At 40.9% G+C, this 25,217-nt stretch overlaps 1 protein-coding gene across 1 annotated transcript in view; it reads left to right on the forward strand.

Moving 5' to 3' along the window:
- Positions 1-25,217, forward strand: part of LOC139143469 (transient receptor potential cation channel subfamily M member 1-like) — a 112,233-nt gene that overhangs the window by 46,984 nt on the left and 40,032 nt on the right. The window contains exon 10 of the mRNA XM_070713811.1: positions 4,664-4,861. Within this exon, the coding sequence (XP_070569912.1) occupies positions 4,664-4,861 (198 nt within the window). The remainder of the gene's footprint in view (positions 1-4,663; positions 4,862-25,217) is intronic.

Consider the following 25,217-nt stretch of genomic DNA (forward strand, 5'->3'; position numbering starts at 1 on the left):
TACAATTCTTTATGCTAGTTTTATCAGTTGGACTTTGCCAAATAATGATAGCTTTCTGCTCTTCCATGAGTTGAGAACAGTTTTCAAAGTATCCACTGCTTTTCTTACATTTTTCTGTTTAACATCTTTATTGTATGAGAAATAAATTCCTACTATCTTGATAGGCTCCGCGGGCCAATTGACCCCAATCATATTGTCTTTCCTGTCCCTCCACTTTCCCAGCCATACCCCTTGCGTTTTATCCATGTTGATTTTCAGGCCTGAGCATTCATGAAATTTGTTTAACAAATTGAATAGCACCCCGGCAGACTCTGTATCAGACACAAAACAAGTCATGTCGTCTGCAAAAGCAGCATCCTTAATTTCTTCCCCTATTATGGTGATGCCAGTGATGTCTTTGTTTGACCGGATTGAAACCAGGAGAGTTTCCAAAACGAGAATAAAAAGCATAGGAGACAATGGATCTCCCTGCCTTACCCCCCCCCCCCCTTCCTAATTTGAAATAGCCTGTGCTGAATCCTCCGTTCATTACACAGCTTTCACTGTTAGTGTACAACACACTTATCCAATGTTGGAAGTTTTGGCCAAAGTTAAACTTCTGCAAAACTTTGAATAAATAGGACCAGCTCACAGTATCAAATGCCTTTTCAAAGTCTATGGCAAAAAGTAATGCTCCTATGTTGGTTTCTCTGGTATACTGATAAATTTCGTCTATGAGCCTTACATAATCATTGATGTTACGGCCCTTTACGAACGCTGCTTGAGTTAGACCAATTAACTCCGGTAAAACTTTCTCAAGCCGCTTTGCTAAGCATTTCTAAGCATTTTTAGGCTATTTTAATGTCTACATTCATCAAAGAAATTGGGCGCCAGTTTTTAAGCATCAAACGGTCCCGTCCAGTTTTTTCTATTAATGTGATCATGCTCTGTCTCTGTGAGACAGAGAATTCCCCGTGTTCAAATGCATAATTTAATGAATCTACCAGTAGCTTACCAACCAATGGCCAGAAAGCCCTGTAGAATTCTATAGTAATGCCGTCATTACCTGGGCTTTTGTTTTGCTTCATTGAGGACATCATATTAAATACTTCTCCAGGGCTCAACAGTCCCTCACAAGTTGTTTGCATTGCCTCATTGAGCTGAGGGGTCTCTATGCTATTAAGAAGGGTGTCATTTTGCTGATCTCTTGCAGTTTCTTCAGCATAGAGAGTTGAATAGAAAGTTTTGATTTCGTTGAGAATATCTTAAGGTTCAGTTAAGGTCAAATTTTCCCCTTTACGGAGTTGTTTAATAGATGACTTCTTTTTGTTAGATCTTTCCAGACCCAGAAAGTACCTGTTATTTTTTTCCCATTTTTCGTACCATTTTGCTCGAGATCTTACTATTGATCCCTCTGTCCTGTAGTCATGATACTCCTCCAACTCGCGTTGAAGTTGTTCTAATTCCACATAATTTGCTTCGTTTGGGTCTTGGGAACACTTCAGCTGAGCACGTTTGACCCTATCTTCCACCTGAGCAAGATTTTGTCTCCTCTCTTTTGCCTTTTCTTTACTATATTTCATTGAAAAATCGCGAATATTGTACTTAATCAAGTCCCATAAAATTCTTTTGTCCTGAATGTCTTTATATTCTTCTATCCATGTCTTAATTTGATCTTTTAGTAAATCACTATAATTGGGGTCCTTTGCCAAGGTCGAATTGAATCTCCAGTAGGCTGGGCCCTGCTTTTGATACTTGTTTTGCAGCTTCAGGAATACTGCAGAATGATCTGAGCCCAAGCCCGGTATAATTTCTATTTTGTGGGTTACATTCTGTAATTCATCTGAAATGATAAAAAAGTCTATTCTACTTTGTTGAATAAAGGGGCGTCTCCTTCGCCATGTATAATGTCGCTTGTTTTCATTTCTTACACGCCAGATGTCCACTAAACTAAATTGCTCCTGTATATCATCAAAAATGTCTAGCGATTTTTTCCATGGCCGAGAGTTGCTGTACGACCTGTCAAGGTCATTGTTTAAAGTAAAATTAAAATCCCCTCCCCAAATAATGGTACAGTCCGGGTCTGGAATTTGATCTGTGAGTCTATTACCAACATTCCTTAAATAGTGATGATGCTCCGATTCTTTGTTTGGGGCATAAGTATTGATAAGAATGCATGGGGACCCATCAAGTTCAGTCTGGAGCATTAATAACCTCCCTTCATCATCCCGTGTTATATTAGTGATTGTTAGACCTGTATTTCTTACAAGAATCATTACACCCCTACTGTCGTTAGAGCCATCTGAAAACCAGCACCTGCCCCTGAATTGGGAGGCCCAAAACGGTTCGTCTGCCGGAGTGCTATGTGTTCCTGGGAGATAAATAACATCAATATTTTTATCATTTATCCAGTTAGCTATTTTTTTCCTTTTTTTGAAATCTCTGAGTCCCCTTGTGTTGAAAGTCAATAACGATAATTGTGTGTCCATATTATGTCCGTACTATGGTCCTTGTTTGTACACAGTAAAAAGACATTGGTACCCATTTTTTCAAAGATACTATCAAAAGAGCAAACATAAAGTAATAATGAAAAAAAAAAAACAAAAAACAAAAAAACTAAGTCAAAAGCGGAAAAAAAGGAACTATAAAATACAAAGACTGAGCTCAAAGGTACTGATCTGCTACATGGACGGCTCCATTTATCACTGTGTTAACCTTATTTTACCCTGAGGTTGTATCAGGGCCTCTGGAAGTGTCACACTTCCAGCGGCTGTGTCTGTGTACGTGTAATACGGTACAGCTAGACAGTTACGTCATTTATACACAATGTTATGGATCGTATTACCCTGTAATGTCTTTCACTGTGACTGGCTTCATCCGACCGTCCTCGGTCTCTATCATACAAGTAGCGGGAACTTTCCATGCGATATAGCTTTTTCTGCCCGGGTTTTCAGATTGGTACTGTATCCGGTACGCCATCAGCCGTTTTCTTTCATCCAGGATTTTCCTGCTGACATCGTTGGTGACAAAGATCTCTTTCCCTTCGATTTGCTTCTTCTCAGGCATCCCGGAGCAGCAAATAGCACTGTTCTGGCTATATTGGCATCCACAAAGGCGACTTTTATGGGTCTCGGTTTTCCCGTACGTAGTGGTTGCATTGGCACTCTGTGTGCGCGTTGTATGGCCATACGCCCGGTAATCCCTTTCACTTTCATATGGCTCGTGATGAAATGCTGTATAAAGTTCGAGCATGACCCGTTACGATCCCTTTTCTCTATTCCTTCAGGAAAGCTCATGAAGTTGATGTTGATTCTTCTGCTTCTGTTTTCAAGATCTTCGTTCCTTGCCTCACCGTCTTCCATCCGTTTTTCTAGCTGCTGTACTTTGCTTCTTAGGTCGTTTATTTCTTTGGTTCGATTTCCCGAGTGAGTTTCGATATCCTCTACACGTTCGTATACTTGATTGAGCGAGTGTTCTAAGTCCTCCACCTTTTTGTTAGTTTCTTCGAGCATTGTCTTCATTGCAATGGTTGCGTTGATAGAGAATAGCAGTTTCATCGTAATGTCCGATCGTTCCTTGCATGGCAGCTGCATTGCACGTTGGAGGTCGCCATCTTAGATGATTTGGTCCTGGAGGTCGGCTCGCTCTTGGTCTGTTGTGAGCATTTCATTAACTCTTCTGACCTTTCTTCCGTCCTTTCCGGTCCCTTCAGTACTTCTCGGATTTCTTTGTGGCATTTTCTTTATCCTCGACTATCTTCCTCAGGGTGAATTTCTAGCTATTTTCTGGAGCCGTCTTCCACGAGGTTAGCTAGGCTGACGCATGCGCAGATCCTCCTTGTTACTTTAACTTTGTATAATGATGTTTATTAGTATCATGCTAATTAATTTCTAATTTGCATACAAAACCTTCATCAAATTTGATGAAACATGGTAATGATGTTGATCTTTCAGTTGTTTAAAAGCGTTGAGCTACATCCTGTCGATTAATTATTACTTGTCTAATTTTATGTCCTTTCATAATTAGGGTGGCAGCCCAGATTGGCTACACAGTTTAAACGCCATGATATGGAACAATTCCATTGTTTTCTGCAGTAATGTTGAGCCTCTATACAGGGAAACACTGCTTGTAATGAATGATCTATCTTGAATGACTGCACTTACCTAATGACGCTTGCAGCAGATGTTGATCATACAAATATTTGACAATCAAGAAAGTCATTTAGCAGTATCAATAGCTAATTATAGGAAGTCTTTTTTGTACTGAATAAGTGGACACTTTTAGTTCTCATCTGGCATTCTGACTATTTTATATTAAGAGCAATTACTCAGATATGCCTGGACCAGTTTATTGCAGATTAGTTGAATTTTAACATTTCAAGAACCAGGTTATGACATATCTAATTCTGTCCAACTTGATAAAAGGACATAACCCTGTGCCCATACTCTTACTAATGTCTACTAGTTTACAATACAATGAAAGATGGGCACCAGTCAAGGACTGGGCTTTGGAACAAGCATTTCTGTTTTGATGCACTTCATATTGACTTCAATTTAGTCACTTCCAATGACAAATTCTATTGTCGAAATTTCTCTTCAAAATATCTCCTTCACTGCTGCAAAAGTAAGTGGGGTAATTTCGATCTTACGGGTACATTTATTGCAGCTTGTCTCTTTCTTTGTAGATATTTTCAAATAAACAACAAACTCTAATTCTTACATCTGGTGTGGATCGTGGGGTGGTCCATTATGTTGGTGAAGCATTAAAGACTCTGGAATGGAGCGAATCCAAAACAACAAAGTGTTTGGGACTTCTGACGGAAGACAAGAATTTTCCTATCGAGTCATCAATAAGAAGTGAAATACGAGTTGTTAAACCTTTGGTAGGTGGTGTATAGAAAACTACAAAAGCTGCATCTGTGGAGAGTAAAAAAGCACAGATTATTACGCTGATAAGTTTCAATAATCTCGTTGTCATTTAACGTGTCGTTGTATATTCTTCTTCGCTACACTGGAATCAAGAGTCCGCGACGCAGACACACGAGTGAGGAATACGGTGATTATATATTTATCACATGCATGGACCCGGTTTATCAGGAATGATAATTTCTGGGAAAGAACGAGAGGGACTATTTTGCGAGCATTCATGCGCTTGTGTCATGCGGCCGTGGCTGGGTCACAGCTGACTTAACTGCGCCCAGATCCACATGTCGAGGTTAACTTCGAGCATGCCGGAGCCGCTCTAATGGATAATAATGTCTCTCGCGTGGTTTTTTCTGTGTGAATCAAGCGGAAATGGGAAAGACTATAGATTTTTTAATGCAAGGTTTTTGTTTGATAAATACTATAACATAAATTTGAGTAAAAATTCATTCATAATTTTTTGACATGCAAGCAGGATGTCGCCACACTAAGCCGCGGCTACCGGAGAACGTGTTGTTTTTGTCAATATTTGAACATCATTCAAAGTATTCTGCTCTGCAAAGTTTGTATGAAATTTTGAAAATTACCAACTATTATGTTTAACGAAATTATCAATTGTATGTTTGATATTTTACGAATAAAATGAGCTTGTTTAAATATAATGAAGATCAATGTTCGGCTCTGACTCAATCGGAAAGACTACGAGCAACCGAAGCTCAGACGCGAGATGACGGAAGTTCAACAACAAGGTACAATACAGGAAACCTGATGCACAAGAAGCGAGGACAAAACAATCGCTTGCACCTTTAATGCACTGATAACCTTGTGAACTCGTCGCTCTTGCAAAATAAAATAGCATTTCTTCTGATGTGTCTCCAGTCCGGAGTATCGTCGTTGCTGTCAGAATTGATGAACATTCTTCGCTTCCTCAGCTCGACTCGTTGACTGCCGCGGCAGCATTGATTGTGATGTTAAACCAGTCAAGTTTGCTTCAGAAAATATTCTTACTGCTGCTGGTATGATTGGTACTTGAAATGTCGGTAACATAGCGTATTAAAAAGTCAGTGGTGTAGAAATCAAACGTTTCATCGCAAATCAACAAGAGGAAATACAAAGTCATAAAAATTCAAGTATCGACGGTTATTTTTTATTTTACACATATTTGAATACTCCTTATTTTCGTATGCTTCATTACTGTCCCAATTTGCGTTTCAGGAATTCGAAAATAAGTTCTGAACAGCAGACTTTTTTGTAAACTTCTAATAGTAGTCCGGGTCTCATGTCCACGACATGTGGAATTTGGATTCATCTTAGTCATATACCTCTAGTGTGACGTCATATTATAGGAATGACTTGGTCTATGTGTGTGATAAAAACTTGATTCTACATAAGGTTATAGAATGTAAATAATCAAAAATCATTTAACAGCCATTTTGTGGTCACATAGCTTTGATCATAAATACAAAATAACAGTGCCTTTATTGCCTTAATGAGAGAAAGATTGTTAAATGTTTATTGAAACTATGAGACTCATATTTGATGACCACGGACTGGTGCATTTCGGTATTATTAGTTTAGCACACACACACACACATACACACACACACACACACACACACACACACACACACATATATATATATATATATATATATATAATATATTATTGCCTGAATACATGGGCTTAGGTGCCCGAGAGCAGGTGACAATTTGCCCGACGCCAGGAGGGCAAATTGTCTCAGTAGTACATGAGACGGTATAGACCACTTTGGAAGTTAAGGGGTCTTTTTTGACTTTATTTCACATGCTAGGGGGCCTCATTAACTAGCTTCTCCCATTGGTTCATTTAAATGCCGCAAGGGATATTGGGATAGCAATGTGCTTTCCTGATTGGTTAGTTGCTTAATATATGCAAAAATGAGGGTATATAAGTTCTGAGAGGGCCATCTAAGGGCCAGTCTTGTTCTGGAAGTCCCACCCTCAACAACAACAACAACACAACTCTTCATAACAATGGCAACTCCAATACTGTCACCAAGACTACTGGAAGAGGGATGGCGCAAGTGTTATTCAGTGAAGGCAGAACTGCCGTACTACTTCAACGTTAAGACTAACACCAGTGTGTGGACAATGCCCACTGTCTCTGACCAAGATGAGAGGTATGCTGATGTTCCAGGGAGGAAGAGCCCTGACTTGCCAGAGCCTTCTCAGGAAGTGCCCCTGCCTCATAAGACTCTGTCCAGTCAGCCATCAGCAGCTGCTTTGGTCCCTCCACCTTCCAAGCCTGGCACCACAAGTCAAGCAGGTGAGAGACAATTCAGATTTCTTCTGCGTGACAGCTCGGATAGTGAGTGTACAGATGTTCAAGGGAAATGTGTACGTGGGGATACGTGAATTCTTCAAGAAACCTGACACTGGAGAACTGATACCAACAAAGAAGGGCATCAATTTGAATTTGGATCAGTGGAGTCGATTGAAAAGTTTTGCACAGAGTATCGATGAGGCTGCCAAGACACTGACGTGCAATTGACCTGGTACTCACAGACCCGTCTTTCATCCCTTTTTCAGAGCCTTCCTTCAGCGATATGCCAAATGACTTGGACAGGAAAGTAGCGAGAAGAGTGGCAAAATATGTCTACGCCAAGTTTATCCTGGACCAAGTCAATGCTATCATCAACGAAAACTGTGAGGGGTGTGGAGAAGACTACCCATCTCAGAGAGATCACGAGTGCCTGTACTATGGCGATACCCCAGCAGGTCAACAAGAAGTCATCAGCAAAAACTTTACGGATGCTGCCAAACGAATCAACATGCTGGCTGTGCAGAAGTCTATTCTTGCCATGGCTGAACTGTGTTACATCACCCTGGATCATAATGCCCCCCTTGGATTACTTGATCTTGATGACCTGTTGGAGTTGTTGTACTACCGCTGGAGTGAAGACCCTGAAAGATGTTTTGAAGCTCTATCGGACAGTCTGTCTATGTATGGAATGGTCTTGTGCAACGACATGATCACCGCAGTTTGTTCCACAGTTAGTTCTGCAAGCAGCTAATCATTTCAATTTCCTTCAATTTATGAATGTGTTTTTTCTTTGGACATTACAAGTTTGCCAAGGACACTGAAAGACACTTGCAATAAAAAGTGTTGTGTTTCATGTTTTTTGCCTTGTTTAATTTTGTTAACTGTGAGAAAATAAAATTTACTGTTATTGTTTAAAATGAAAAACCAATATCTTGTCCGTCTATACTCTTTGTGAGCTAGCGAAGTATGATTGTTTTATGAATGAGTATGATTGATTGCCCCTCCCCTCCCCCTCCCCCTTTATACCCATCATCCTTGAGAGAGGAAAAAAAAACCAGACGCACATGCTTTGTATTTTCAATTGAACAAGTTTGAAAATTTCTTGAACACCAACAGGAAAGCCAACACAAGAACTAGTAACAATGTAATGAATATGACTTCTAAGTCGAACGAGTCTGTAAAAAGTTAACATCATAAATGTCAAAATCAACACCAGTCAATTTTTCAATGAAATCATTCACGAGAAAGTCATTAAAAGTCAAGTCCTCCGTAAACTGCTTCACAATGTTCGACATGGACCATCTTCGGCAACGATGTAGCAGATAGTAAAGGACGTAGTGTGTAGCAGATAGTAAAGGACGTATTGTCCACACACTGAAGAAAGAGGTTCCTGGAGCCTTTGTCTGTTATGGATCCAGTCGAGAGAGTTCCTGTTGAGGAATGCCTTGCAGGTGTCCTGTTGGGTGGACGTCCCTACGAATCAAATATTCCCCACGGTTGCTATCGGCAAAGTAGAAAGCCACCCAGTGTTTCCCTGGTTGGGTACTTGGGTCCACATTGGCCACAAAAGCAGCAGGATAGGACTTTAGTCTGGTCTTAGGCAATCGGTCTGGTATGTTCCACCCCGCCAAAAGATGATGCAGTGTATCGATCTGTACTCAAGATCTCTTTCAACTTTAACGTGTCCATTTTTCACTGGAGTCGATGAATCAACTTCAGTAATCAAAGAGAACGTTGCGGTCTCTGTCGATTTCAATGATGTTATCCAGTTCGCCATACACCAGTAAATTCACAGTATTTGGCAGGACTTGTCTGAACTGTAGTTCGATGCCCAGGTTGCCTTCTTTGACCAGGTTCAAATGTCCTCCGTCGGCAGACAAGTCCGGTGTGAGATCAAATGCAAACAGTGTGTATCCATTATCGTATTTATAGCGATTGATGTTGATTCCTTCATTCCTGCCTATTTTATTAGTCCCAGTAAACAGGCAATAGTAGGCCTTGATAAATGATTGACCATCAGCTTTGGTGAAGTCCACTTTCAGGGGTTTGCTCGGAACTTGCTTTCCACTGACATTAAGGACCAGCGACGTCATGTCGTAATGTTTGAAGTTGAAAGGATTTTTCTTGTATGAACCATTGAAGGCATCGTTGTCCACCAGACCCAAGACCACACATTTCGGTAGCTGTCCCAGAAAGATGTGGTCTTTGTTGAAGGACATGGTGCCTCCAGGAATAGACAGAACCTTCATCACACAACGATGAATGGGATACTTGGACGGTCCCTGCTTTAAAGCTTCTGCATGACCCAGCTGTACCGATGGACTGAGTTTTATTTTCCTGATCAGTACTGTGGCTTCAGTGACTACAGCTTTGAAGCCTTGATTTTGTGCAGAGCTCACAAGGGAGAAGGCATTCTTGCTTCTATTGAGTTTGAGACGTAATTCGACACCATTCATTAGATACTTGGGCTGAAAGAAGAGATACGAATGGATGGGTCCTACCATATCGAAAACTTGACTGCCCGACGTGAAGGCATGTCAGTTTTTTAGTCCCTTGTTCACTTCTCCACCTTCTTTAGTGGGGTCCACTTCATCCATTTTCAAGTGATAGTCCTTGAAGAATAGGGTTGAACCAATATGGGTGTCTTTGGCCTCCTTACCATAATTCAACAAGGTCTCCAACATGGCTCTGTAGGGGTAAGTAGGGGAAGGGTTGGATATCATTTTGCCATTGAGGTGTACATCCACCTGGCTGAACAGTGAATGGAGCCACAAGTTGACGGGATCCACTGCTGCATCTGCACCGAGGTTAGTACCATCAACTTTTGTAATCTTGGCCTTGATCAGAAGGAGTGACGAGGATAGATCGATGTAGTCTTCCCCTGAACCCGAAATCACAAATTCGATGGGTCCAGATTCCACAATGTGGGTCAGGGGATGCACTTCTACCCATTGTCCCTCTTCCACACTGGTCTGCGTTGGAGGAACTGGCAACAAGTCAAGTTCACTCTTGGTACACTCGCAGGAGTGTTCGTGAAGAAATGCCATGTTAGTCAAAAATGTCAGGAGATCTTCTCTTTCGCTTGGCTTTGGAGGAAATGACTCTTCGTTTCGGAGTTTTACATTTTATACCACCGCCTTGGGAAACTGAGTATCTGGAACCCCTGCCTGCCATTAACTGTTTCCCGGCTTCCACCAATCGTCGTTTTGCCGAGTGTTTGATGTTACGTCCACTGAGTGCATCACGAGCAATGTTGAGTCCCGTTTTCAACATCTGTCTCCCTGAGACTTTGGCACCTTGTTTGAGCAGGGGTGTGGCTGCACGGAAGAGGCCTCCCAAAATACCGACCAAGCCATATCCTCTCTGTACGGCTGCCCCCTGAAACGATGCTCCATTTACCACCTGATCCAAATAAAACTTCTTGTATGAGGCCGGATTGCTTTCATAGATTTTACGTCTATACGGCATGGTTTAGGCTACAGTAGTGTAGGGCGTCGTTTTCTGAAGGCTAGTGTCACGATCACTTTCCCACCTTGAAATGGCACTTTCTGACCTATGTCGTCTCTTATGTAGACTTCTACCGTATCAAATTCACGGTTTCTCAGGGGGAGAAAGTATGGCGTGTGGAAGGTGCGGTTATCATCTGTCCATGGATCCCTTCCACATTTTCTATTCTCAACAGGGGTGCAAAGGTATCTCCAACAAACTGGTCGTCCACTAGGTCGGAATACACATACAGAGAAGAGAGGTTTCGAGCACTGAACATGAAAGGTGCATCGTTCTTCTGCCTCAAGATGGTATTGGGATAAAATCCCAAGATTTCAGCCAGACCAGGTAGAAAGTAGAGGCTGGTACCCTCACTCACATCAGCGGTTACTTTTCTTGACACCGGGTCGAAAGTCAACTGGACGTTGTCGGGTAAACCTTGCTCTCTCAGAGTGGCCAGTATACTTCCAAAATCGTCGTAGTAACCTGCAGGTATTTTGACAAGTGTTTTTGAATTTCGTACGCCAGCAAGTTTCTGCCCTCGACCACATTGTACCAAGAGAAAGGGTAGTGTATGTCCATCAAGGCCACTTTCCAGTTGCCCCGCAGAGAAATGTGTTTGGGTAATTTCACAGTTTAGCCTGTCACTGCATTGTCTTGGAAAACGTCCATGGATGCATTGCTCGGTACTGTCATGAAAAACGGATGTTCAGCCATGATGAAAGTGGGCGGTCAGACTGTGACTCTCAAAACAGAGTCATCCCTCTTATAGTTTTGTCAGATCCCTGACCCAACTATTGAATTTGGATGGCCAACCATACCACTTGACCAGATATTCAGTCTTGCCCTTTCTCTTTCTTGTTTTGAGTATTTTTTTTCTACTCTGAAGACGTCGTCCTCTTTCTTGACAACTTTTTGTAGCTCTTGTTCATAGAAAGTACCTTCTAATTCCTCTTCATCAAAATCTTTCAGCTTGTAAAGAGGTGGTCGACTGGACATCCTTTTTGACACAGTGAAGATTTCTTCTGTCCAATTTGGCAGATAACATTTCTTGAACATACGTTTAGTTTTGTTGATTCTCACTTGTTCTCCCACACTGAATTTGAATTTCACCGTTTTCTGTTCAAAGTCACTGTACAGATTACCCCACACCTCTTTTTCATTAGTCTTGTTGACAGACGCTGGTTTTCTCTTGATGCTGCGATGCCAAGTGTTGTTGTAAAATTGCATTAGCTGAGGAAGCACCGATAGGTAGCTTAGGGTGTTGTTTCTGGTAAAGTACTTCCACATTTTAGTTTTCAGGGTATGATTGAAACGCTCAACCACAGAAGCTTTCGTTTCATTTCCGGTGGTGAAAAAATGAATGTCTTGACTCTTCAGAAATTTCTGAAATAGGTGGTTCACGAATTCTTTGCCTTGATCCGTTTGTAGTTTTCTGGTTTTCGTCCAGTCTTCAAAATCTGTTGAAACGCTGCCACCAAAGTGACCCCTCGTTTGTCTTTCAAGGGAATGGCCCAGGCATACTCGGATAAAATGTCAATGCAGGTGAGGATGTGTTGGAACCCTGAATTGTATTTTGCTAGTGAACTGACATCAGCAAGATCAGCTTGCCACTGTAGATCCATTCCACCGACAATTACTCTAGCCCTTGGAAACTTCCACCTCACTGGTTTGTGTATTGTAAGTATCCTGATGTTGCATCCATTCTCTCACTTTCTGACGGGTGGTCTTTATTCCCTTCTCTTTTGCAGCACGGTAAACAGCATCGATTCCTCCAAAACTTGCGGAATGACTTGGATCGTAATACACCTGGCTTAGGTGCTGATCCAAGTCCGTCAATTTGGTCACAGGTTTCATGTTTGATGACTATGGATCCAGAACAGCAAGCACAGAGGCACCTCACCCATTTGAGGACATCGCCAAGGGATAGAGAAGGTGGACAACACTCCATGACAGAGGTCTCCTTTGGAATGACTATCATCAAATTGTCGAGTGATGTTTTATAAGTTGAGCCAATTCCCTGTCATGGATGATTGATGCCGTGGTCTTGCAGCGGTTGAAATGACAGGACGTATCTCCCTCCTTATCTTTTTCTTTTTGGCGGATGATTGTCCAGCAAACACTCCATCATCACCTTCTTCATCATCACCTCTTGGCTGAAACAATCCTTTTGATTTTCGCTGAGACTGAATCCAGTTCCATCTTTCCTTGTTGCCAATCAGATCTTGTGGTACATTCATGTCAGACAGCACTCAGGCAAATTGTTGCCACCCTCTAGGAGGGAAAGTTTTCCTCTGACGTAAGGTGTCATTGATGAGGTCTACCATATGAGTTCCAGGTAAGGGATTACCATCGTACGTTAATTCCCCTTTCTCACCAATCCACGGATTCATGCTGTTTCACTTTCTGAAGGAGCAAGTGTGATTTTCGTCGGAGGGATTTTGGCACACTTTCCATCACATCCTGCTCCACACTATCCGAGGGCTTTGGTTTGTCTATGCCTTCCTCTTCTGTGCCCTTAGCTAAAGGAGACCCTGAAGAAGACACAGCGGTAGTGGTACCCGTTGAAGTTTCAGAGGGGAGGATGCTGATTTGAACAGGTTCCTTCCTTTTATCAATTTAAGCCCTGCCTGCCTTTTCATCATCGGTGATGTCTATTCTTTCCAAGATTTGTTGCATCTCCCTATCCAGAGAGGACAGCATCTTTGTCACGGGGTTTGTTGTTTGATTCTGCTGTAGTTGTATGGTATCTAGTAATTCCTGTGGCACAAGTGCCATCTTCTTGGCATGTTCCATGGGCATGGTGACAATTCACTTAAAGAGGAGACTTCCCAACACAGACAGCACAGGCCCTAGGACGGCCGAGAGAAATCCACCCTTTTGCACAAGTATCTTCTTCTTCTTTGATGTTGAAACCTTTTTATTTGACAGTGTGCGAAGATGATGTTTGTATTTGCTCAATTTCTTCTTTTGAGCAGATGACAGTGGAACACTTCCCCGAAGAATGTTCAGACAACATTCACAGAGGCAATGGATTAAATCGTTACTGGCTCCCTCGATGATCCCCCTCTGTTGCTTTGGATTGCCCTTTGCTAACACAGAGAGAAAATGAGCATGTTTTCTCATTTGCTGAGACATGATGAAATGATGGCATTTCATCTCATCATGTCTATTTAATGTTTTCCTGACGTAGACAAAGGCAGTCTCTCCTGGAGAGATGTTTGTGCACAGGCGAAGGACTTCCGGTGTGTTGGGTTTCAGGTCAATGAGGAGATAACCATAGGGTTCACGGGAGGCATCGGTGAAAGCTTCTTGGATGAAACGGGTGTGTCCTGGGTACATCTGTTTGGCTAAGTGAGTGATCTGTGATCCATCTCTTGGATTTTTAAACAAGACCAGATAATGTGAATTCAGACTCATAGTTCGAGTCTCTCTGTCTTGATAAAACAGATTTTGTAAGATAAGCATGACAGAGAGATTACGATGATGAGAATCTTTGGTGAACAGATTGGTAATTCTCTTGTCATTTCCAGTTTCTGACATCAGATCATCAATAATCAATAAGTTGGATTGGTGGGGGGAAAACATACTGTCCAACTCTTCAGGAATGCCTTCAACAAAATGAATGCTAGGGATAAGGGCAGCCAGTTCTGTATAGGCAGGTTGGTATTCTCCATAGCACCAGGCAATACGCTCAGGAGATGGAAAAATCATAGTTTCCCGTTCCTTCAGCAGTCGTTTGACGAATTCGGTTTTGCCATACTGAGTGGGTCCGCATATGAGAGCAGTTAATGAATGTTGTAGTCTTGCATCCATGATTGACTTGATTGATGTTGTTCAGACAGTAGAAGAACGATTCGTATCAACTGGCACATCAATTGATGAGTGTCAGATTGTCTGGCCAGTTTCAAAAATCTCTGTCTTTCAACTTTATCTTCAATATTATGCACTTGTGTGAGATGATTTGCCAGTCTTATGAGATGTTTTGCATGACAATCAGGGTAAGGACAGTTCTTTTGCATTCGTGGCATGGTATACCAAGTTGACCAACTTGATCTTCACCATGAGGGACTTTTTCGGTTGATTTCCTTTCAGTCAATCTCTCCACTCAGATCAATGTTTTCATAACATGAGACTGGCTTCCTTTTGAAAAATTTATCATAGATGATGTATGGTAGCACACACAAATACAGGAAGAACATAGGATTGGAAAAATCTCAATTATTGATGATCAGCTTCAAGAGTGTTTGCAGAATGAGACCCATCACGTCAAATGATCCTTACTCTAAAATGGTACGAGCTTATACTAGAAAGGATGTTCTCATTTCTTGACAGAGGGAGGGCAAAATAAGGACGAGGGGCTGAGGGGCCTTCAAAGGGTCAAGACGGGTGGAGGGAGTCCATAAACAGGGAAAGTGTGATCTCATTCATCGTCAAAGACCGATCTTCCTAGGTGGCCCTCGGGGCAGTAGGGCCCACTTTTTGGCCTTCGGGGCAAGGGGACACACACACACACACACACACACACACACACACACACACACACACTCACAAACATACTTCCTCACTCAACAAATGTTTACACATAAACACTCACAAATAAATTCAAACCAGCCTCTGAATCATATAAAATAAAGTCAATTGATGTTAGTTTATTACTTTACAAAAAAATTAATCAGGAACTTTTGTTTGGTTCACATATAAAAAGTTTTTAAGGATGAAAGTTGAGATCTACAGATTATTTGAACTCTCTCTCTCAAAAAAAAATCCGAAAACAAATCCAAAGTCAATATCTAAAGTTTCATGGGGTAAAATGTACATTCTTATCTCTTTCACTTGCAAAATTTCATTTCAAAACTTCTTTTCTCAAAAATTCAAACACATACATTTCAAGACTTTAAAAATGAATGAAATTTACAACTTTAATAAACAGAATGATCAGATTTCTTTTTTTCTTTAAATTGCCAAAACTACCTGTATACAAGATTGCAAGTTTGACATTTTTTTTTGTTTTTTGTTTTGAATAGGATTTATACAATAGATTCATAAATTGCTGAAAGACACGAGCATTGTGAAAACAGCTTCACTAAAATTCTTTACATTATCCTCCTAAAACAACTTGAAATGCAATACTAAAATACAATGAGTTCATGCCTAAGTATAAACATTTACAATTCTTAAAATTTTCTTTAAATGAGATCTTTAAAACCTCTTGAATTGCAAAAGACAATACCTTTTTCTGACAAAGCATTCAAAACTAGTTTGATAACACAATGTTTTGAAATACTAGAAAACATTTGCAAAATATTTAGTGACATTCATTAATTGATATTTCTTGGAGGGGGGGGGGGGTATTTCAAATACAATGTACAGTTTAGTAACCGTAGGGAAGAGTTTTGTAATTTCCAATCAGAGCTCTTTTATCATAAACTGGGGCATACTTTTTACTTTTGCTTTTAGATACTACATTACATCCAACACGTGGGATTTTGACAGGGTCATTTACGGTGATGGTTGATGTTAGACAGGTGGTGACAAGATGAGTGATGGCATCAAAGTTGACGTCTAAGCTGTTGCGGTAATTTAGGGTGATTCCCCCGACTTTACACAGAGTGGTGTTACCTTTCCTGTCGGGCTGTGCTAGACAGAAGGCGTAGTTTTTAGCTCCCCCTGACACGAACTTGGTGATGAAATTGTTGGGAGGATCCAGTTCATTGGTGAGATCACCCAAGTAATCACCAAGAGGTGGTTTGTACTGGTCTGGTTTGCTGACAAATATGACTGAATCAGTGTCGAAGTACAAGACCCGTTCACCAATGGCTTCAAGGAGATCGTACAACTTCAGACGAGCATAGGCAGTGGTGAATGCAGCGATGACAACATTGGTGTTGACAGCCCCCTCGACAAATTCATTCCGAAGCGTATGTTGAACAGCAACCATGTCGTCATTGACGAAAGACAAGTTGTTGACAATGTGTTGTTCACTTGTAAGCAGGCGGAAGAGTTCTGCAGGTTCTTTGATGTACTGCAGCTGTGGAAAGTTGCCGGTTGTGCAAACTTGCCCCACATAGAATTCAGCATTAGTTTGCCAATGCTCGTTGGCCTGGATTTTGGTGAATCTTCGTCTTGTCAAGAAGGATTCCCTCTCTGTCAAAGTATTCATGGATGTTCCGATCTTGGTCATCTTCTGTCTGACACCATGAAGGCCAACCACTACTCTCTTGTTTCAACTTTAAGAAAGTGTTGATGTAATCAGTAAAGAGCTCACCTGTGTGCGATTCTGTGTTGTACACTTCTCTCTCTCTGTAGTGCCATACCTCAAACACTTTGACGATCTTGTACCCCTTCTTGACAGCTTTGGCTAATTCAGGTGTTGTCCAAGTTCCCACAAAGGACCGCTGTTCGTCATTATGCTCACATGGTGACTGTTGTTTGGTGTCTGCACAACTTCTGCAAAGGGGAAACATCAGCTTCTTTTCCACTCGGAGGGGGAGAACAGGAAAGTAGAGTTTTCGAGGATGCAGAACTCGACATTTCGCCAGACCAAAGTATAATTGAACAGGGAGTACAATGTTCTTGGTGCGGACTACTGGATGTTTGATAGGGTACTTACGGTACTTGTTAACGTAGGGTAGAGGCTTGTGAAATCCACGTAATGAATTTCTTCATCATCAACACATTCGTGGTATAGTGTAATGGCATAGGTTCTACCGCCAAAGAATGCATCTCGTGGATGAAGGGGCTCCTGTAGGTCAAGTGACTTGATGAATTCTTGCAGTTCTTGGTTTTCATGAATTTCTTTCTTGAAGTCACACTCCCACTTTTCGATCACTCTAAAGCCATGGCAACGTAGAAATCGCATCTTATCTTGGGTACTTTGGTAAAGGTCTGCCATCGTCTTCTCTACTTTAGTGTTGACAATGTCATGGTCTTCATAGCATCAAGGACAGCCATGGTAGTAGCAACCGTGTATCTCATATACTGTGTGCTTTCTTCGTCATAACCATCTACCCAATAGCGGTCAATTTTCTTCTCACCTCCATTGTTGAAGTTTTGGATGTTAACATCATTCTTGAATGTAATCCATTCTTACCACTGCAATGCAATGATAGATTGATTTCTTCGATGGATGTACCGATGGTCTGGAATGACCCCGTTGGTATCTTTATTGAGAAAATTCTTACGTAAAACGACATTGCAGGCTGATGCGATGGTCACACAATCTCTGAACGGATCCACACCATTCTGTTGTTTGAACATGTCTTGAAATTTCAAACAACTTCTCCTCAGGATGTCTACATCACTTCTGCAGTAGTCTTCGAGCTCTTGTCTCAGGTTGAAAGGGCGGTTTTTCAATCTTTCGTCTTCATACCACTTTAGGAATTTCTCTCTCGCATGCTGTTTCATACCATCGGGGCCGTAGTATCTGGAATCTGGGAGGGGACCAATGTAATCTTTATTCTCTGCTGTATTGAAGAAATGGGGGAAGTAGCCTTTGTGCAGTTCATTCAGCTCAAACATGTCAGGAAGTTGAGCCAAAGCCACAGGTAGGAAATTATAAGAGTCAATGAACTTGATGTTTAAGTTGGGGATGAAGATGCACATGATTTTGGTTCCATTGATGATAACTTCAGGTTGAACGTTGTTTTCATGGCAGTATTGCAGTACGAATTGTCCGTCATAACCTTGCAGATTGTGTGCGATGAAAGTACTGACGGCGTTTCCTTCTGTGAGTGCCCAATCGCAAAACTCTTGCTTGGTGTTAGGACCATAGAACATCTGCTCTGAACATGACTCGGAATGGACAATGCACAAGTTGGGTACATGGACGCCCCCATCTTGGGTACATTCAAAATCAAAGAAATAGTACTTCATCTCTTCTTCACTGCCCTCTTTGTTTCCTTCTTCAGCTTCAAAGTCGAATAAGTCAACATCATCGTCATGAATACTATCTCTGGCGGACTTCTTCTTTCTTTTAACATGGATTGGTTGGATGTAGCATAAATGGTCACTGTCTTGGTACAGTCTACATAGTCTGCAGTATTTTGCACCACAATTGTGGTCATTATCTTTCTTTCTGTTTTCCCAATTGATGGTTACACCACACAACTTGCAGCGACGAATGACTGGACATGTTGCATATTGAGCGAGGGGACCAGGTGTTTTATGGTTGTTGAAGCATTGTTGACCTCGAAAGTAGCGATTACAATCTTGGCAGTAGTCCTGCTTATCTGTTGCTGGACATACAGATGGAACACAGCAACATTTGCAGAAAACTTCACAGATGTAATCATGCTTTTTTGGTACCCTTTGTGACAATGGTGACAGTAATAGTTTCTCTGTAGAAATGCGGGCATTGACGTGATGACATCATAGTGATTGTTATGATGGTACAGGTAAATATTGTGTTCAGCGGCGGCCTTTCCCAGATAAGCAAGTGAACCCGACGTCTCATCTGAAATAACATGGATTCGATACGATGGAAGGACAGCTTGTAATTTGTCAAGTTCTTCATGTCCACATGGCCCTGATGAAATACCTGCTTTGGCAATGAGTTCGGATGCACGTATTGTCTGCTCTTGTCGTCCCTGTCGCACAGAGTTCCATCCCGGATCACTGTGACGGTTGATGTGGGTTGCTGCTGTCACTATCGCTCGTGCACAGCATAATTCATCGGTATTAGTGATGCGAATGATACTTTTCATCAGTTTGAGGCGACGGGCTATGTTGACAGGTATCCATCCCCACTTCTTTCACGCCCCAACAGGCATGTGCACATGAATGAAGTTGATAGAAACATTCTCATCTAGGGTGAATTCTTCATAGGACTGCAGTACACGTTCAATTTCACCCAACACTCTGTCCACAGTCAGTTCTTGAACAGGGGAAAAAGGTAAACAGATTTGATAGGGAAGGGACGGACTTTCCAGTGTAATTCGTACTCTGTCCCTGGGAGAGATGCCATGGGTGAGTCGGCTAATAATACTCTCAAACACATCTTGTAGTACTACCATCACTTGCACGAAACCACGCACCAGTTGGATGTCATTGAATTGTATCTCGTAGTCATGAGCTGTAGCATTGAATTTCTTCACTTGTCGTTCACGGACACGTATGATGCTGTAATACTTTGCGCTGCTGTCTTCATCTGATGGTGAATCTTCTGACGGCAGGTCATCCGTTGACCCCCCCCCCCCCCCGCCAATCTGACATGTTGGATGTGATGGGGGCAAGAACTTTGTGTGGAAGGCGGATGATTATTTGAGAGGAGGGCCTGCCATTTGGTATTAAATTCTCGGGTATTCATGGGGACAGAAGAATTGGATGAAGGCTGAGTATCTTGAATATTTGAGGGGGAATGAGGAATGTAGGAGTGTAGGAGGTCTTTTAATTTTACATTGAAATCCTGTGTGGCAATATTATCTCCGTTTTCTGTGAATTGGCTATGATCACTATTACAACTATAAATATCTTTGCTTTGAGAGCTAGAGCTATTACTATGACTATCAGTACTATCACTATCATGACAACTATGACTATCACTGCTATGAGAGTTATAACTACTGCTGCTATTACAACTACTACTACTACTACTACTACCAGTTAATGTTGATGTTGACCCCACAGTACCGTTTTCTTCACTGCTGTTGGTTTCTTCTTCCCAAGGAAAATTTCACGCTGTCTTGACCATAACAAGATTTTTCCTCAGCCTGATGTATTGCTTCTTTGGCTTAGCTGTTGTTTGTCTATAAAATAAAAATAAAACAAAAGTAAGAAAAATAATAATTTTACAGAAATGGTGCACCATGAATGAAAACTTTTTTTTAAAACATTACTATATTGTTCACAACATACAGGACATACAGTAGTCAAGAAATACAGTTTACTCTTTTTCTATCACTTGAAATGAGCAAGTAGAAAATTATAACTTACCGCAATTGATCTCGATTGACCACTTTATCTTCATCATCATCATCATCATCATCATCATCATCATCCACACATACAGAGTCATTGAGGTCCTAAAGAGGGGATAAAGGTAATTACAATCAGTACAATATGAATGAGTCAAAAAAAAATAAAAAATAAAAAATAAATATATAAATAAAATATTTGTATACTGCGACCTCTCTTATGAAAAAGAGACACACACAAAATACTGATAAAGAATAAATAGAACAAAGAATATTGTGTTTACTCTGAACGGTTGGACTGAACACCGGTTTATCTTAAATATCAGCAGGTCACCACATAATTGTTGAATCCATAGATAGACATACAATCAACAGTGTAGTACCTCAGTGTACATATCTATCTCTATACAGGCAAGACTCCTGTTAATGTTCTGTGCATTTTTATATGCAAAGATTCAGGGGGGGAAATAACTGTGTTAATCTCACCCCATCAGAGGGAGAATATAAAATTACAAATTTCTACCATTGTTTAAAGAAATAATTGTTTTATATTTATATTGGAAATCACAGACAGCTTGGGGGGAGCGAGGGGCAACATCAAACATGCCAGAGAACATTTCATAACTGAGCGATGTTATGTCTTCAATTGATATGTTGACACGTCTATGTAGTGTTTACAAACACTAGATCTAGGTCACACTACACTACTCAGTGTGTCCATGAACGTACGCACACTGAAAAAACGTTAATCAGAAATTCGAAACAATTTTATCACCTGTACACAGCATTGTGAGCATAACAATGTCACTTCGACACATCAGGCAACCCTGCCTGTCAAACACATGCACAAAATCGACCATAACGCACAAGGGAATACGTCATTAGATAAATAAACACTACTCACATTATTTTCATAGTGTTGGTCTACAGCGGCAGCGGCGGCGGCGGCAAACATGGTATCCAACTGGGAATCTGTCAGAGACATCTCTTCCCACTCGACATCCATGGTTACATTCTGTACAAATACAATTAAATAAAAAATACACATAAGACCGACGTTCCTCGAAAGAAAGGAGTTTACGTCAATTTTATCACATGCAGGCAGCATTATGAGATCAAACACTTGATCTAGGTCACACTGCACAACTCAGTGACAGTGTCCATGAACGTACGCACACTGAACAGACGTTAATCAGAAATTCGAAAAATGTTATCACCTGTAGACAGCATTGTGAGCACAACAATGTCACTTCGACACATCGGGTAACCCTGTCCGACAAACACAGGTTCAGAAAATCAACCACAACGCACAAGGGAATGCGTCAGTAGATAAATAAACACATACTCACATTATTTTCATATTGTTGGTCTGCAGCAGCGTCGACGGCGGCAAACACTGTATCCAACTGGGAATCTGTCAGCGACAGGTCATCCCACTCGGCGTCCATGGTTAGATTCTGTACAAATAAAATTAGATTGAAAATTACATATAAGACAGACATTCCTCCAAAAAGAAGGAGTTTACGTCAATTTTATCACATGCAGGCAGCATTATGAGCATAAAACAATGTCATCAGACAACCCCCGCACGACACACACACTTACACAAAAAAAACCCACAAAAATCAACACACAGAAAATCAACTACAAGCGAATATACTACAGTGCACCGGTTCACTCCTTGTTTTCGCTGTCTGCGCTGGAAAAACTTAATGATTACTGCGAGGAAGCGACCAGCAACTTAATATGTACACGAAGCACGTCTTTTCGATGAACATTTTGACTTATTCTAATATTACTTAATGAAGCTAAGTTAACAAAGACACAACCCTTACCAAATTCTCGCCACAAAATGTATAGCTTTGGTATACCAGAGGTATACCAAATCACTTATGGTATACTCCTGGTATACCAGATGAGTACCTATTTTCAAGGTCGATTTTTGACACAGTGTACCAAAGCTGTACCTCAGTAATCAGGTATAACTCAGGTATACCTAACATGTACCAGTTTATTTTAGGTAGGAAATAGGTAGTACCTATTATGTACCTCTTCTACTATGTATGGTCAAGTTGAAGACTGGTATACCAGAAATATACCAATCCATGACTTAGTATTTTTTTTTGCCATGCCAGTCTGCTTGTACAGTGCATGTCGATGATAACTCTGGTGATATATACCTGAAATGTCTCTGCCTGTTTGACTGATTCCTTTATTATTGCTGCAAATATGAAGTAACGTTATTTCATTACCAGGCAGTACAGTGTGTGACCGGTCATATTCAAGCAATGCAAAATTTATCTTTCATTTATGTTCATTTATTTAACCCAATGAACCTATTATTAATTAAAGTGTAAACACAAATCTGCTCCTAAAAATCGATAAAACTTAGCAACATTGCTATTTTAGGATGGGTATTGCATGTGTAGTGACATTAACTATGTATGTCATTTAATTTGATTGGGTAAATCATGGTTTGATCAACAGCAGAATTTTTCGGAAAACAAATTATTAAAACAGGGACTTGTCTGTCTTGCAAGTCTAGCCCTGTAGTTTCTCATAATATTTTCACACCAAAATTATAATGTAGTTTCAAACGAAAAGTTGTTAAATTACGTTTATCTGTACGTACACCTCTTTGTAAATGAGCAGCAAGGACAGGTCGTAGACTTTTAATTAATACCGCAAATTTGTACCTTACAAATGTCGACAGAGGAGATGTTTTCATTTTAAGAAACAGACAAGTTAATGTCAATGCATTCAATGTCTAAAGCAAGGAGCCGTTACCTTCAACACAGAGAAACATATAGACAGAGTGGCAACACTTGCATGCCTTTTGTTCCATGGTCGTCTCGGTAGACTATTGGCTTTTCATATTAAAATGAGCTTCAAAGGTGTTAAACTTTTTGGATGCTTTGTTTGTGGTTGATAATTACACGAGATTATGCGAAAAATACGACGAGATGGCATCGTACTGCCAGTCGCGTAGCAACCATAGTTACTTTGTGAGCTCTCAGGCCAGAAACACTGCTTCACGCCAATCAAAACATAACACGCCAGCAGTTTCATAAACATGTCCTTCCTTGACGCACGTGTAAAAGACGGTATGACTGACCGGAAACCATTGAGTAAAACCAGACAGTATCGATAAAAGACTTTCAAATTTGGTTCAAATACACTCACTATACATTCATAAAAATATGAGAGGAATTTTTAAAACGGTACAACTCATTTTCCTGAAGCTCAAAACACTCCCGTTTTCGCCATTACGTCAATTCTGCTCAGCACCACACGACAACAACAACACAAACTTTGCCGAACATACTTTCGCTTAACAATTGGCAAAAATCCGAAAGTTACCGAAGGATTCATGGTCGGCACTCTTCGGAAAAGAGAGGCGAGAGCAACCTGAGGCGAGGCGAACATGGATGGGTTACGTAACTGCTTCACGCCTTAAACAATACCCGTTGCCACTCTATCTATCTTTCTCTATGCCTTCAAGCACAGCATGTGACTGCGGTCGTATTACAACTCTGAGCAAAAGATCCGTACAGTCGATTTAGGATGCCCTTCATGTAGTCTGCTGTCTCCCAGCAGCGATGTCCCTAACAAAATCTAGCCATTTGATGACATGGATTAAGGTGAAGGCTTTTATCTATGTTTTCAGCATCAGAGCTATTGCCGATCACACATTTTAGGTTTAGGATACTACATGATCCCGAGCTGCTAAACAAAAATCCAGTATGCTATTTTGCCAATGTCCAACGCATTTTGTTTTGCCGGCCCAGCTGTGAGCAGCCATCATGTTTACTCTCAGGTCACGGGTTCATCAAGTTCAGTTCGCGCATTGATATTGATTCTTCGTACTGAAAGAATTTTACTCTCTTCGTAGTCTTTCTATCATTCAAATCAACCATTTTTATTCATGTAATAAATTGATTGCTATATTTAATATGAAATATAACAGATTTGTGCAGATATAGAGTCAAGTCCATGCGTTTAAAAATGGAACTATTTTATCGATCGCGTAATGATTTATAGATAGCACTTCCGTGAATGTCAAGAGGCTCAATCGGCGTGAATTTAGATTTTAGTGTTGTCGGCTGTGTATTTGTGATCAGGGAGTTATCTGATGGACAATTTTGCGATCTTTCTATGGAATTACCACCCAAATGATATCATAGTGTCGCAAAAACGTGTATACAGTATCAGGGACAGACAAAGTTCAAAATTTGTGGACGCGAAAAGCAGTAAAAATTCCGACTATATTTTCTCATATGACACACAGCGGAGACTCGGAGAGACCTCGCTGCAAATGGGAACCGTCAAGCGTCTATCCTGCCAGCCGATCAAAATGTAAGTCAATGTGCTGTCTATTTACACATCGCTATTATGTTCTGTAACCCTTGTATTGCTATGTTAAACAACAGATGCGTTTTGTTGGTGAGTACGGATTCATACAGAATTCATTTGTTTCACAACAGCTGTACATTGTCGCCATCGTGTATGTAAACATGGTGCTCCTCCGTTTCTAGCTCCTTGTAAACAGCATACTGCGAGTTGTTGGCTCTCCATTTTAATCATTATTTATAAATGATCATAATTATTTATGCG

The sequence above is a fragment of the Ptychodera flava genome, chromosome 1 (genome assembly GCF_041260155.1).
Source record: "Ptychodera flava strain L36383 chromosome 1, AS_Pfla_20210202, whole genome shotgun sequence".
Lineage (NCBI taxonomy): Eukaryota > Metazoa > Hemichordata > Enteropneusta > Ptychoderidae > Ptychodera > Ptychodera flava.